This window comes from Mchenga conophoros, linkage group LG9 (assembly GCF_057382185.1).
Source record: "Mchenga conophoros isolate Kocher_MC1m ecotype Shallow Benthic linkage group LG9, M_conophoros_male_GT1.1, whole genome shotgun sequence".
Lineage (NCBI taxonomy): Eukaryota > Metazoa > Chordata > Actinopteri > Cichliformes > Cichlidae > Mchenga > Mchenga conophoros.
Window position 1 is genome coordinate 35,820,249 of NC_140534.1, and position 14,856 is coordinate 35,835,104.

Here is a 14,856-nt window from a genome sequence, read left to right on the forward strand (position 1 = left end):
TAGCTTAGCAAAGTCGTAAACATTTTTTGACAGATTTGTGAGCGCCGTGTAGCACATAAAATCGGTTCGAGGTCAGTAAGCACAACCAGAATTCATACATAAGGCGCTCTGTCGATTTTTGAGAAAATTAAAGGATTTTAAGTGCGCCTTATAGTGTGTTAAATATGTTACACACAAGAAAAGAATATATCGCGATATATATCGTTACAGCACATGCTTCAAATTATACCGTGATATGGATTTTAGGCCATATTGCCCAGCCCTACTCCACTCAACCACAGACGGAGGATGAGTGTCGTCACTGACCTGTGGCTCGGAGAACACTTCTTGAATGCTGTTGATTGGCCCAACTGGAACACCTGAGCCCTTGAACTTCTTCAGCCAATCAGCCGTGGTCTCCTGCAGGAACCTGACAGACAGATGAAGAGGATAACGTTTACCTAAAACATGTTCTGATTGGTCAAACTGTCCTGTCTCTTCATCACTGTTCTAGGCCGATCGTGGCTCAAGAGTTGGGAGTTCGTCTTGTAATCGGAAGGTTGCCGGTTTGAGCCCCGGCTTGGACAGTCTCGGTCGTTGTGTCCTTGGGCAAGACACTTCACCCGTTGCCTACTGGTGGTGGTCAGAGGGCCCGGTGGCGCCAGTGTCCGGCAGCCTCGCCTCTGTCAGTGCGCCCCAGGGTGGCTGTGGCTACAATGTAGCTGCCATCACCAGTGTATGAATGGGTGGATGACTGGATATGTAAAGCGCTTTGGGGTCCTTAGGGACTAGTAAAGCGCTATATAAATACAGGCCATTTACCATTTACCATTTACCAAGGACCTCAGGGCTCCTGATGATGATGACAGTGAACAACTTGGCAACCACGTGGAAGAAGAACTCTTTTTCAACAGGAAGAGACACCTGACAGACACCTCCCAGTGTGTGTGTACCTCTGTGACAGTGTGTGTGTGTGTGTGTGTGCGCGTGTGTGTACCTCTGTGACAGTGTGTGTGTGTGTGTGTGTGTGTGTGTGCGCGTGTGTGTACCTCTGTGACAGTGTGCGTGTGTACCTCTGTGACAGTGTGTGTGTGCGTATGTGTGTGTGTGCGCGTGTGTGTACCTCTGTGACAGTGTGTGTGTGCGTGTGTGTGTGTGTGTGTGTGTGTGCGCGTGTGCGTACCTCTGTGACAGTGTGTGTGTGCGTATGTGTGTGTGTGCGCGTGTGTGTACCTCTGTGACAGTGTGTGTGTGTGTGCGTACCTCTGTGACAGTGTGTGTGTGCGTGTGTACCTCTCTGACAGTGTGTGTGTGCGTGTGTGCGTACCTCTGTGACAGTGTGTGTGTGCGTGTGTACCTCTGTAACAGTGTGTGTGTGCGTGTGTGTGTGTGTGCGCGCGTGTGTGTGTACCTCTCTGACAGTGTGTGTGTGCGTATGTGTGTGTGTGCGCGCGTGTGTGTGTACCTCTGTGACAGTGTGTGTGTGTGTGTGTACCTCTGTAACAGTGTGTGTGTGCGTGTGTACCTCTCTGACAGTGTGTGTGTGCGTATGTGTGTGTGTGTGCGTATGTGTGTGTGTGCGCGCGTGTGTGTGTACCTCTGTAACAGTGTGTGTGTGTGTGTGTGTACCTCTCTGACAGTGTGTGTGTGTGTGTGTACCTCTCTGACAGTGTGTGTGTGTGTGTATGTGTGTGTGTGTGTACCTCTCTGACAGTGTGTGTTTGTGTGTGTGTGTGTACCTCTGTGACAGTGTGTGTGTGTGTGTGTGTGTGTGTGTGTGTGTGTGTGTACCTCTGTGACAGTGTGTGCAGCAGCTGTTTGCGGTTCTCGACTCTCAGCTTGTTGCTTTTGTACTTGGGCTCCTCCGTCAGCTCCGTCAGCTCCATGACCTGCAGATTTCCACAGACAGCAGAGAGTGAGTGGGAGAAACATTCTTCAAGCCAGCTGTTTCCGTGGTAGCATGTCTGTGTCCGTACAGGTAAACGGACTCACCTGGCAGACTCGGACAAACTGCTTTTCATTGCCCGCAGCCACAACGATGTGCCCGTCTTTGGTTTTGAAGCCCTGAAAGAAAAACACACAACATGAACACAGCGACGTTTCAGTCTGATAGAAACCTCTGACAGCACGCTCACAACCGCACACGTCTAACCTCTGACAGGCTCTTACATTCACGTCCATACCTCTGCTCAGCTTGTGTATAATCCAAAATGATGAAGCATGAATATTAGTGCAGCTAGACTTCCTCCAACATAAATATGAACGTGTTTTCTCTTGTGCGGAAGTTGAACGCGCTCCCCTCCATCTCTTCACAGGTTACTGCATGAGTGATGTGGGCACCGCCTTAAAGCTGATGGGACACCTCTGACTTCACGTCTGCTCAGCTTTTGTTTTTCACAGGTTCAAAGTGAAAAGACGCTGGGACAGCCTGGCTGACTGAGCTGGACTTCAACAACTACATCGATGTGCTTCAGGTCAGGTTTTTTTCACTGCAGTGCAACATGTTTGTGTTGTGCTGCAGATGGCAGAGCACGAGAGAAGAGCAGAAACTCGATACACTAACACACGATCAAAGAAATAAGTTTCAGGACTCCGGTAGAACAACTTCCCAGGACTTTAGGAAGTTCTGAAGCAGCAGACGCTGACTTTGTGCTGCCGACTGTGGGGAATGAAATCATTTTCATTAAGTCGATGCTTCCCAGCAGGTAGATATGAAATTTACTCTGATTAAATAAAAGGTGGTGAGATCATGAAGGATCAGCGTTAATAACCCGAAGCCCACCAGAGGAAACCTCCTCAAAAGGCCAGCCGATGGAGGCCTTCCTCCTCCTCTAATCTCCCCGCTCATCTTCTCCTCCTCTTCCTCGCTCACTGAAGTGCCTGTAATAAAAACTCTTCACCACATGAAAGCAGCAGCAGAGCAGCTGTCATACATCACAGCGCACACACTCGGCGGCGGCCACGTCCCGCTGCGCTGTGTGTGCATTCAGACCACTAACCCCTCAGTCACACTGCTGCTTCGGTTTCATCTCACCCTCCAGGGAATTGTGGGTAATGCAGTCCACACAGGGCTGCGATGGGACATTCACCCACAAAACCTCAAACAGTCCTCAGAGAGGTCGCAGCGGGCGGCTTCTGCCCCCTGCTGGCTGCAGACCTGAAGCTGCTGACCTTCACATATTTACATTTTTTAATTTTTAGGCTCCTCCAGCTGCTAGTTTTAGTTTCAAAGGACATTTCCTGATGTTCCACAGTCGCTGCTTTCATCTACTGCACATGTGCCAAACACTGCAGTTCCCCTGATGTCCACCAGAGGCTCCGGCAGCGAGCCAGTCCCCTTAAAACGTTGGAGCAGAAATAAACACGTTTACAGCCTGACACACAAACGGTTTGTTTACTCACCTGTTTAAGTTGTGTAAAGTTTGCATTATTGGGGGCGTGGCTTCTTTGACTGACAGGTAGATGCTACCGCATGTGGTTTCCGAGGCTAATTGGCAAAAAGAAACTGATGGGGTTGCTAGCACCATCCAGCGTGCTGAGTCAACATCACCCAGGTTTGGATTGGTCCGTGTTGAACCAGCACGGTGTGTTCGGTTTATTTCACAGCCCAGTGCATCATGTCTGTGCATCTCTCCAGCCGGGACAGCCGATGTTTGTCTGAGCGCCTTTGACTTTGGTATTTATCGACTATCTGTAAGAAATGGTGCTTTAACATGTCTGTGTGAACTAGAATTTATTAGAAGTTTCTTTCATGTGCGGTCTTGTTTTCATTGTTTGAAGTTTTATCCTAACACAAATGTAAATTCAGAATTAGATTCCACAGTGTGGACACGCTGTAGCTCTGAGTGCAGCTGTAGTCCTGGAAGTCCTGCTTCTCCGACAACTCGTCTGCAGACAGATTATCGTCCGAGTTCAACCTCCGATCCTCTGAAGTCTCCTCTCTGGCACGGCGGATGTCTCTGTTTTTTTGAAATTGAACCATCTCAGAAATCAGATGTGAACTTAAAAAGCGTCGACAGGGGAACGGATGGCTTCTTCAGCTCTAACATCTTCCTCGCAAAGCCGCAACCACAACACCAGTAATTCTGTTGTTCCGACTGTCGTGATCTCCGGAGAACCCGTCGGCTCCGCTTTCATCTCTGGCGGCTTTGGGGGTGGGAGGAGGGTGAGGGAACGCTGCATTGTGGGTAAGCCGGTTCACACGAGGATTAAAACAGTGTCGGACGATAAAGCTGCGGCTGGTTAGAGATGGTGACCACAAGAATCGAGCCGCCAGAGGAAGGAGAAAACATCACGCACTGTGTGTGTGTGTGTGTGTGTGTGTGTGTGTGTGTGTGTGTGTGTGTGTGTGTGTGTGTGTGTGTGTGTGTGTGTGTGTGTGCGCGTCCACATGTGAGTCATGACCCTCCATAATAACAGCAACATCTCCCTCAGGCTGAGTCAGTAATGTGAAGCAGACTGACGGCGGATAGAAAACACGAGTGAATGTGAAGAAGTTCTTTATTTATTCATTTCTACTTATCTGACAGTAATAACAGTTAATGGTTCATTTTATTGAAATGAGTTCCAGGAACCCGAAATGAAGAAAACATCAGAGTTAAGGACTTTTAAAGATTCAGGTGGCTGGATCGAGCAGGGTCCGAGCGTGGGGTCAGGTTCAGTTACAGCTGAATGTTAAATCTGAGGGTTATCTTCCTGTTTTACAAACCCCAGCCAGGGTTTGAGCCGTCACTGAGGAAGCTTCATGCCAAAGAAATCAGTTTAGACTTTAGAAGAATTTAATGCTCACAAAGACAAACATACAAAGTTGTCTCGGCTTTTCCATGTGTGAAGGACTGCAGAGGGAAGCATCATCAAGAAATCCAAAGACTGTCACCGAGAACAGACTGGGCAGAACCAAGCAAAGATTTCAAAACGAGTGAGTCTAAAGAGCCCAGAACCACTGAAGAGACACTCGTGGATGACTCAGCCGAGTCGGGAATCGCACAGGGATGCACTGAGAGGCTGCAGACCGGGAAATAGTCCACTTCTGCATGTCGCACTGAGGTATGCTGACTCTATGCAGATTCTACAGACTGCAGTGTACTTTGGTCAGATCAGATGAAAGCAGAGCTTCGTGCACAGAGTTTGGAGAAAGGAGACGGGCTACGACCCAAAGGAGCATCCCCACAGTGAAGCACAGTGGTGGCAGTATGTTCTGGTGACAATTCAGTGTCTGGGAATCTCATCGAGGTGGGAGGAATGATGAAGATAGAAGGATGTGTGATCGCTCAGGAGACGACTGCAGGCGGTTACCCAGCAAACAGGACACACTGCTGACCGTTAGCATCAGGGAAGCTAATAAGTTTTTGTGAAATCATTTTGTTTTTGCGTGCAAAGTAAAATAATCTAAGCAAACAAAATAAAACTGGCATGTTTTAGAAACACTTTTAAAAGTAGTCAGACAGCAAAAACAATACAAAGAACTGCAACACGTTAAAGAGACACGAGCCTGATCCAAGTCAACGCATCGTAACTTTAAGACCTACCACAGAGCCAAGTCTGCCAGAGCTTATCTTTATATTTTACATGCTGTGGAGCCATTTTTGGGAGCATTTCAAGTTGCTATACATCAATACAACCATTATAGCCCCAATTTTATTAATATTTATGCTTTAAGTTCATAGAAACTACATAAATTGCAAAACAGTGCAATAAACTACAAAAAAAAAATTGAAAATCATTTTTGTTTTTATTTGCATATATTTCCAGTTTTATTCCTCAAAACTGTAAATACAAAAAAGTTGCACAAAATAGTTTCTAGCCACAGGAAATTTATTTTGAGTGTCTTCAAAGTTTTATTTTTGAGATACACCAATTTTTATGCCCTGCAGGGAAAAGCAAAATAAATATTATAATGCTAATTTGCAAAAAAACAGCGTGTGCATGAAAATAAACTATTTCCAGCAGTGCAGTTTGAGTTCTAAGCATCCCAGAAACTATTCAGGGAAGCTAAAAGTCAAGCATGACTTATAAAAACACCAGTATAGGCTTATAAGGCCCTGAAAGTAAAAAACTACATTTTCCGTGAAAATGATGTCACTTCCGGTTTCGGGCAGGTCATGGCGGACACGCGATAGTTTGCGCTGGCGTCTATTCCAACGTAGGAGGTGTTATGAACAGCTGATCGGATCGGCAAAGCGTGTTTCTGGAATATTATGTTTATGTTGCTGCAAATACTTTTTACGAAATTTTGCAAAGCTTTATGTGGAAGGAAACCGTGACCGAGCACAAGCTGATGGCATAAGATGTAAGTACAACTCCTCCGGTTTCATATGCAACTAAAATTATTGTGCTAGCTTACACGGTTGCAGTTGTACAGGGATTTAAAAATAGTTACACAAAACGGAGCGTGCCCACTCCGACCGGTCTTACAGGTTACAAGCAGGTTAATTATCAGAGATGCTCCGACTGAGTTGATGCTGTTGGAGTATGTAGAACATAGTTTGGGAGCTCGTCCGGGATCTACTTTAACCTCCCTGTAAATCTGCCCATTGCCACGCCCACCTCGTCATTAAGTATTCTTGTCAGCTCAAAGATGATTTTTAAAAGTCTCTGAAACAACTTTGTGCTGCCTGACAGCAGTTTTCAGTTCAATATGAAACTCCGTGAAGCAGGAGCGGTTCCAGCTGCTGCTTCTCTTTATTTAGTTTTATATTTTAATCAGGGTTTCCTGCATGGGTTGGTTTGTGTTCAGTCTGCATCTGCTGATTTCCATCCAGCCAAAACCCCGAGCGCTTTGAACCTTGCAGAAACAGATAATTCACATTTAACGACACCACAGAGAAGCCGAGGGAGAAGAGAAACAGCTCTAACTCTGCTCTCTCGTGCTTTTATGAACCTTCAAATGTGATCAGGAAAAGAAACTGTCATTTGTTACAGTGACAGCCTGGAGGATGGACACACTCTGTTGATATCAAGAACCAACGCGATGGCCTCGAAGAGACGTTTGTGACCTTTAAAGTGGTTTAAGACAAAAAGTGCAACACGAGCAGAGCCGCCTGTGTGGTTGGTTTAAGGAGAACTGGAAATCACTTCCACCCAGGCGGCAGTGTGACACAAAACGTTTAAGATGACACTAATCACTTCTAATTGTTTGATAATTGTCCATCTGATTTATGGCTCAAAGCTCGTCCTGCTCCGTCCTTCTCTTGACGTCAACTCTCAGGACTTCCTCAGATCTCAAACAGCTCTTCCTCTGACAACGCTCACGCCTGAGACTCGTATATTTGGATGTTAGAAGCTCTGAGAAAACTCTCAGATCCGTAAATCTGCACCAACAAAGCTGGAGGGTGTGGCCGGAGAGAGGGAGGTCAGAGCGTGTCTGCTGCCGCGCCGAGACCCTGAAAGTGTAATTCAGCCCATCTTAGTCTGAAGCAGTTTCTGGCGTCAGAGACGTGTGTTCCTCCCGCAGATGCAATAAAGTCTGTTAATAACAAACAAGCTCACAGAGTCTCCTCAAGCCTGGAGGGAAACTGTCAAACACACCAGAACTACAGCTGGCAGAGACGCTCAAAGAGACACCAGAGAAGAAGAGCCACGCAGTCAGCTGGCTCACGGCTCGCCGACCAATGACGCGCTTCGATCATCCGGCTGAGGCGCGTTTTAGAGGCTAAACGCTGTTAAACCGTAACATCGCAGTGACAGAAGAGCGGACACGTCTGTGTAAACTCTGGTTTGTGACTCTACTGTAGCTACATGTAAGTGCTGCTCTTAAATGTTCCTACAGTAGAGTCTGTCTCCTTTCCCAAAGGTTAAAGGTCAAACCACAACACGGCCCTGAGAACTACAACATGCTTACTATGTAAGATAGAGAAACATGTTTCTGCTGAATCAGCAGGAAATCACACCATAATGACTCCTTTGTTTCCTATGAAACCTGATTCTAGTGCAGCCACCTGTAAGTATAACAATGACACTTAAACTCTGTTTAATTAGAAAGGACTGACTGGCCACATTATAAAGTTCAACCCTTTGTTCTGCTGCCGTCGTCACAGCTGAGATCAGCTCATCATTATTTAATATTCGTGCATCACTTTTCAGTTTTCTTCTGTTTTCCTGACGTCACCGTTTTATTCTTTTATTATCTAACAATGTTGATTCAATGTTATATTTCCTGAGGTTTTTTCTGTCTTTTCTCTGTGTTGCAGGTGTGATATCAATAAAGTTATTGTTAGATAGTGGCCAGTTGAAGGTGTTACCTGGTAAGGTACGATGCTCTCGTGGGCCGTCCCCCAGCGCCTCGCCTCCTTCCCCGCATTCAGGTAGTTAGCAGCAATATGGCTGAGACAGGAAACCTGAGAGAGAGAGAGGCGGCAGTTACACCTGAGCCCGGTCACACGGGCGCTAACAGCTGATCTCTCCTCAGCGTCTGAAGAGCTGCTGCAAATATCAGCAGCGTGATGAAGGCACATCATGGATCACACTTACAAACATGATGATGAAGCTGCAGAGTTTAACACGGTCACCGAGTCTGGAAACATCACGGTTAGTCAGGGTCATGAATTTATAAAACAATTATTGGACCCTGTCAGCTTTATTTCACCAGCAGGTAACGATGAGGTTAAAGCTTCTCCAACGTCTTCACCGACACGCCTGCCTCAGCGAGTCACATGATGCTGTGAGGTGTGTGTGCTGCTCACAGACACCTGAAGGGTTACTTCAATATTTCCCTTCATCAACTTGAATCAAAGAATCTGCACTTCAGCCACATCACGATCACCTGACTCAAACTGCAGCGAGTCGCTGCAGAGACGCTCGTGGACGGTTTCTGTTGTTCTTCTACAAACGAAGCTTCAAGGATGACACCCCCCCTCCCCTCCCGGGTCAGGGTGCTGACAGGTTTTTATCTTCTTATCAAACTATTCTTCTGCATGACACTGACTTCCTCTGACTCACCACGACTGCTTCAAGCTGAGCTTCAGACTGTTTGACTCTCCTGCGCCTGAAGCTCTGTGGGACCTGCAGGCAGCTCGTAGCGGTTCCATCCCCCGACGCTCACACGCTCCACACGGATTCGGATCAGAGCGCTGTGCGCGCTCATTGTTCGCACTGCGGCCGGCATGCCTGTGGTCGCAGCACTTCAGACAGGAATGCAGTGGGATTTAAGAGGGGGATTGTGGGTATTTTATTTGTAGCAGCCTCAAGACTCGACCGCAAGGATCAGAACCTCACAGCCTTGTTAACCAATCACAGGAGGCGTGCTACAGATTGGTGTATGCAGTCATATTCATCATCATCCTTCATCGTGAGTCCAGACTTCAGGTAACATTTCTGTTCATGGGTTAAATTTAAAGGTTGGAGCTCAGGATGCTGGTTGGTGTTTGTTGGTGGTGTTTATGAATCTTCTTGGCAGGTCGGTGCTGAGGAGCACGGACGCTGCTCCGGTCCCGCATGCTGGACCAAAACTCAGCGAGACACACGTTAACTTTTATCCACATGTCATCCCATCATCTGTCCCTTTCTGTCCAAACACGACCCCGCTGAGCTGCCCAGCGCTTTCAGGCCGAAGCAGCTGTTTCTGCGTGTTTGTTTCTAAACTGCAGACTGAGACTCTCTGCAGGATCATAAAGTCCTGAAACGAGCTGAACTCGGTCGCATCGCAGCGCCTTTCCCAGCCAGAGAGGTGAAAAATGAGAATGCAGAAAACATAAAACATGCCTTTAAAAGCAACACTGTCAGACAAGCAGCGCGTCCTGACACTGCAAATCAAACGCACCCCGGGAGGTGCCGGGTCCAAGCGGGACGCGGGTCCCGTCCGTCTCCGAGTCCGGGTGGTTGCAGGATTAAGAATCGCTCGCTTCATTTAAACAGTCAGAGAAACACTGACGCGTCTGTTTAAACGGATCAGGATAAATCACAGGCTTGTTCCAATGCCTCCACCTTCCTGCTCCACACACAGCTGCAGCGACTGCTTATCTGCACCGTCACAAACACTCCATCGATCAGCCAGCCTCAGCGCTTTCATTTACCAGCTGACCCTGAACACAGCGCCGTACCTGCTGCAGGTAAGAGCGTCTGCTCAGCTGATGTGTCCTGAGGCTCTGACTGAGCTTGTGTGTCACCTGAGTGGGTTTCAGCTGCCAGCTGAGCGTCACAGCGCCCCCACCTGTACATCACTTCCTCTCAGCACCTGGAGTACCCGCTGGTCTGCTGGCGTCTCTTACACTGCATTCACCTGTGGAGAATACTGAGAGCTGATTGGCTCATCGTCAGGTGGTTTTACCTGTGATGACAGCAGGTTGCAGTCGATGTGAACTCCTCTGCCCGTCTTCTGCCGTTGCAGCAGGGCGGCCATGACAGCTCCGTGTGCGTACAGCCCCGTCGCCAAGTCCGTCATGGCGACTCCCGGACGCACCGGGTCGCCGCCCTGCCAGCAGAAACAGAGGATTATGGGAGATGATCCAGAAAGCTGACGTGCTGTGAACGCGTCAGAGTCAGTACTTCCTGTCAGTGCTGAGATTTACAAGGACTTATTCCAGATTAATCCTGTGCAAAAGTCTTGAGCCACCCCTCGTTTCATATACTAAGGAAATCTGTCTCATTATTATGTATGAAAGTACAAACACAGGAAATAAGGAACGCTGAGTTTGCACAACAACAAGCCTGAAGCTGAACATTTGGTGTGAGCATGTTTGTTTCTATCTGTGCCTCTTTCTGTAGGACAGGGCTGTCAGAGGTCTGCAGGCCTCACTCTGCTAAAGAGGATCAAGTGATGTGTGGGAGTAAAGAGCCTAAAGGTCACATTTAAACCTGGTGTCTGTTCTGTGCACAACACTGGTCGTCCCCCGAGGAAAATGCTCGGGTACAAGGACTGGACTGAAGGTGAGACATGAAGCAGCCAATGTTTACAGAAGAACTGAAAGAGCTTCAGGAAGCTGGAGCCACTCAAACAATACAAGAAGTTCTGGCTGCTTGGAAGGAAAACAGAGAAACGAGGGGTGAGTCGAACTGTGAGGACATAAAGTTTCATTCAGTAACTAGTAAATCAAAGAAACTCTAAACTGCTTCAACATTCTTCATCTGTTCATGACCGTAAGTTTCATGTGCCTGGCTTTTATTTTGAAATAAAATATCTGCATCCTGAAGACTGTTTCACAGTGTTTACATTCTCAGCTACGATGACGAGCCAAGAAAATGTTTAACATTTTAATTTGAAGTTCACTTTCTGCACTTCCTGCGTGCTGATATTTCTACAGCCGCGTCGCAAAGTTCTGTAAAGTGAAGCCAGACATCAGGTCAGAGTCTGACAGTAACATCACAAGTGTTTCATTTGTAAAGACATGGAAACCTGTTCATGCTCAGCAGGATCAGGACGTTACTGAGCATGTGCGGTCTGAGTCTGACCTCGGGCCCGGTGACGTGCATCATCCCTGACACTGCCGAGGCGATGGAGTCGTACCCTGGACTCTGAGCGTGAGGACCGGTCTGTCCGTAGCCTGAGCGCACACACACACACACACACACACACACACACATTACTGCCTCGGTGCCAGTGGTCTGGTTTCTCTCTGACCTGAGTGAAAACACAGCAGGGAATCAAACCATCGGCCTCTCGGCGTCTCCTCTTACAGGAAAACCACATTCCAGCTGATGTTGAGTCTGCAGCTGTGACTAAACAACAAGACGGATTTCCTAAACAGTCCGAGCTCAAAGCTCGCTTTATATCAGGAAACAAAGAAAAATCCCACAAAGACTTTGAAAATGATAAGCAGCCACAGACAGCCTGAGAAACAGCCGTGACCTCCGAGGCTCGCTGAGCGAACATCTGCAGGAGAACGATGTCAGTGCGCGGCTCCGTGCACGTCGTACGTGCACATCTAAACATCTGTCCTTGTCGTCTCTGGTGGGGTCGAGCTTTTCATTCGATCACACCTGAAACCAGCGACTCGGACCGTGAACTCATCAGGAGTGTCTGCTGACCTCAGATCAGCTGAGCAGTAAACTCTGTTCCCCATAAATGTCTGTACAGTCAGGCTTTGCTCTACGAGTCGCCCCCTGCTGGACATTAAAGAACATGCAGGTTTTATGTCCATGTTTTGTGAAGCGCCTGTTTAAATGTCAACGAGCTGATGAACACATGGAAGATCCACACTCTGTGGACCGGTTCTTCCTGTGGAAGTGACACCAGAACTTAAACCTGCTGCTGCTCTTTGCTCTGCGGGACAAACGTCCAGGACGTCGCTCCGAAAGCTCAGGATGAAACCAGGCCGTAAATCTGCCCACTGCATCCAGCTGCTGCAGCTTAATGAGGCCTCCTGGGTAATGTAGTTCATTTCTCCTCAATAAAGGACGGGAGGGGCTGGAGCAGTGAGAGCGACACGGAGAGGAATGAGGGCAAAGGACACAAACAGGAAATGGAAAGAAAACAGAAGAAAGGAGGCGGAGCAGAGAGAATGAAACTCCTTCATCGTTTATGTCGCTCGTTTATTCTCAACACATTTTCCATCAGCTCTCCTGACGGACGGGTTTTAACGGCACTCTGCCCAAATCCTCGCTCCACCCTGCAGGGTCACAGCTCTTTACCCCACCCGAGGAGTGGAGTGAACCTTATTAGTGCTCGTGTGGAGAGGAAGAGTCACCCTGTGGAAGAGTGACACACAGATTCCTGTTTGCAGACATCCATGAACTTCCTCTGAGCAGCTCCACCCTCCCCCCTCTGCACGTGCTCAGACTACCTCCACCTCTCTGACTCTGAGCTGTCCTTCTGTCACACTCGTCTCCACCCTGCCTGCTCTCTGTGGCTGGTTGACCGCAGGTATTTAAACTCCTCCACCTTCACCACCTCTGCTCTGTCTTGCTTCTCTTCTCTGCAGAGCACACCTCCACCTCTCCTGTGCTGTAACATCACAGCCTGCAGACAGGAAGCAGAGCGCTCCGGCAGGAAGTCTGTTCATACTGTGGAGTCTGACCCCATCTAGTGGCTCAGAGGGAGAACTGCAGGAGGTGGAGGTGTGTTTCCACAGCTCCTAAATCCATCAATACTGGACGTTCCACAGTCCTTGAATCATGTGACTTGAGTGGGTGGAGCCTATCAGCTCCATTTTTCCACTCCTTTAAAGGTTCCTCAGACACACCTGGAAACACATGTAAGCCTGTTAAAAACTGTTACCTGTTATGGAGCAGTAGACGAGCCGAGGGTTGAGTCCGCTCAGCTGCTCGTATCCCAAACCCATCTGACGGAGTTTCCCCGGCACGTAGTTTTCCAGCAGCACGTCACACACTCCTGCGAGCTGACACACAACCAGAGAGTGGAACAGGCTGAGGCAGAAACAGAGACCTGGTCACTGTGTCGTACCTGCTGGACGATCTGTGCTCCTCTGGGATGTTTCAGGTCCACGGCGATGCTCTGAAATCACAGTTCATCCCAAATTATCCCAAACACGGATGAAGCATCGGCGTCAGGTGAGCGAGGGAGGCTGACGTTTGACATGTTTGCTCTGTTTACAGCTGAACACCTTCTAGTTTGCAGACTGAACCCTGTCAGAGTCCTGCTGATGCTTAAACTGTTTCTAATGAATGTGTTTGTGCCGACTCGGCGCTCACACACCAACCTTCTTGTTCCGGTTCACGCTGAGGAAGTAGGCGCTCTCTGACGCCACAAACGGAGGACCCCAGGCTCTGGTGTCGTCACCTGCACCTGTTTGACAAAACGCACAAACACTATCCCACAATGCTTTGCTCACAGCGGGGCAGGAATGAGGCCCAGCGCTCACCTGGTCTCTCCACTTTGATCACCTGGGCTCCGAGGTCTCCGAGGATCATGGAGGCGAAGGGCCCGGCCAGAACTCTGCAAACATGAACATCCACGTTAGTGCTGAGCCTCCACACTGCCAACAACTCAGAGTGTTACTGCAGCGCTCACACTCACCTGGTCAGGTCCAGGACTCTGACGCCCTCTAGTGGCCGAAGGGTTTCACCTGAAATTCAGACGAGAATCCCAAAGAGGAGGAGAGTCAGCTTTGGTGTTCCTGACAGGTAGACAGTGTTCCTGCTTCAGATGAGAACAGCTGAAACTCTGTTTGAGCTTTGTTAAATATCTGTGGGCCAGAGGCGGCACACCTGCGGGCCGGACTCACTCTGAGTGTGAAGTGAAAGCACAGATCAGCCTGACAGCAGCTGGGTTCTCAGACCCAGCAGCAGAAGTATAAAGCAGGAGGAGCAGACCCCTCTGCATCCTGCACATCTTCTCTGGTTCGTGTTCAGAGCTGCTTTAATTCCTCATGTCACAGACGCAACAGGGTGAAAGCATTCCTTAGATTTTAGTCCACGTTAACATGACATCACCATGACATCATTATCCTCCACATCCCAAAGCTGAGGTCAGCAGCAGCACTGACGCTCAGGTGGTGCTGACAGACCTCCACAGCATCACAGCAGCAGGCTGAGCTCTGACACAGGCAGGACGGATCCAGGCTTTAAACTCTGAGCCGAGCACAGCAGGAAACCTTTCTCCATCTTCTGCTGTCTGTTTGTGAGTCTGTGTGAGCTGGAGCCTCAGCTTCCTGTTCGTACTCACAGGAGTGACACTCCTCTGACCTCAGCAGGTCACTTCCTGCCAGACCTGCTGCTTGCTGGATGTGAGCTCAGGGATGTCTGTGTGGAGATCTCAGCTGAGCAGCAGTTCCTGAATCACTCAAAGTTCCCTAAATCTGCTCTTCATCATGATGCACCGAAATGCTGCCTTGCGATAGGCTGATTAGTGTGCACCTAAAGTGTACCTAATAAAGTGGCTGGTTAGTGTATTAAAGCATAATTACGTTATTGTAAATGATTGCACACCCTAATTATATTTGGACCCTTTAAAACGTTCTGTGTGTTTATTATTCCAACGTTCCC

General features: G+C 48.5%; 1 protein-coding gene across 3 annotated transcripts in view; it reads right to left on the reverse strand.

Annotated features, from left to right (window-relative positions):
• sugct (succinyl-CoA:glutarate-CoA transferase) overlaps positions 1–14,856 on the reverse strand; it is a 64,651-nt gene that overhangs the window by 49,290 nt on the left and 505 nt on the right. For all 3 annotated transcript variants that reach the window (XM_085285749.1, XM_085285746.1, XM_085285747.1), the window contains exons 2-12: positions 13,889–13,937; positions 13,734–13,807; positions 13,572–13,657; positions 13,316–13,366; positions 13,130–13,250; positions 11,365–11,456; positions 10,244–10,387; positions 8,220–8,315; positions 1,972–2,043; positions 1,771–1,868; positions 307–409 (exon numbers count right to left, since the gene is read on the reverse strand). In XM_085285749.1, coding sequence (XP_085141875.1) covers positions 307–409; positions 1,771–1,868; positions 1,972–2,043; positions 8,220–8,315; positions 10,244–10,387; positions 11,365–11,456; positions 13,130–13,250; positions 13,316–13,366; positions 13,572–13,657; positions 13,734–13,807; positions 13,889–13,937 — 986 coding nt within the window. The remainder of the gene's footprint in view (positions 1–306; positions 410–1,770; positions 1,869–1,971; positions 2,044–8,219; positions 8,316–10,243; positions 10,388–11,364; positions 11,457–13,129; positions 13,251–13,315; positions 13,367–13,571; positions 13,658–13,733; positions 13,808–13,888; positions 13,938–14,856) is intronic.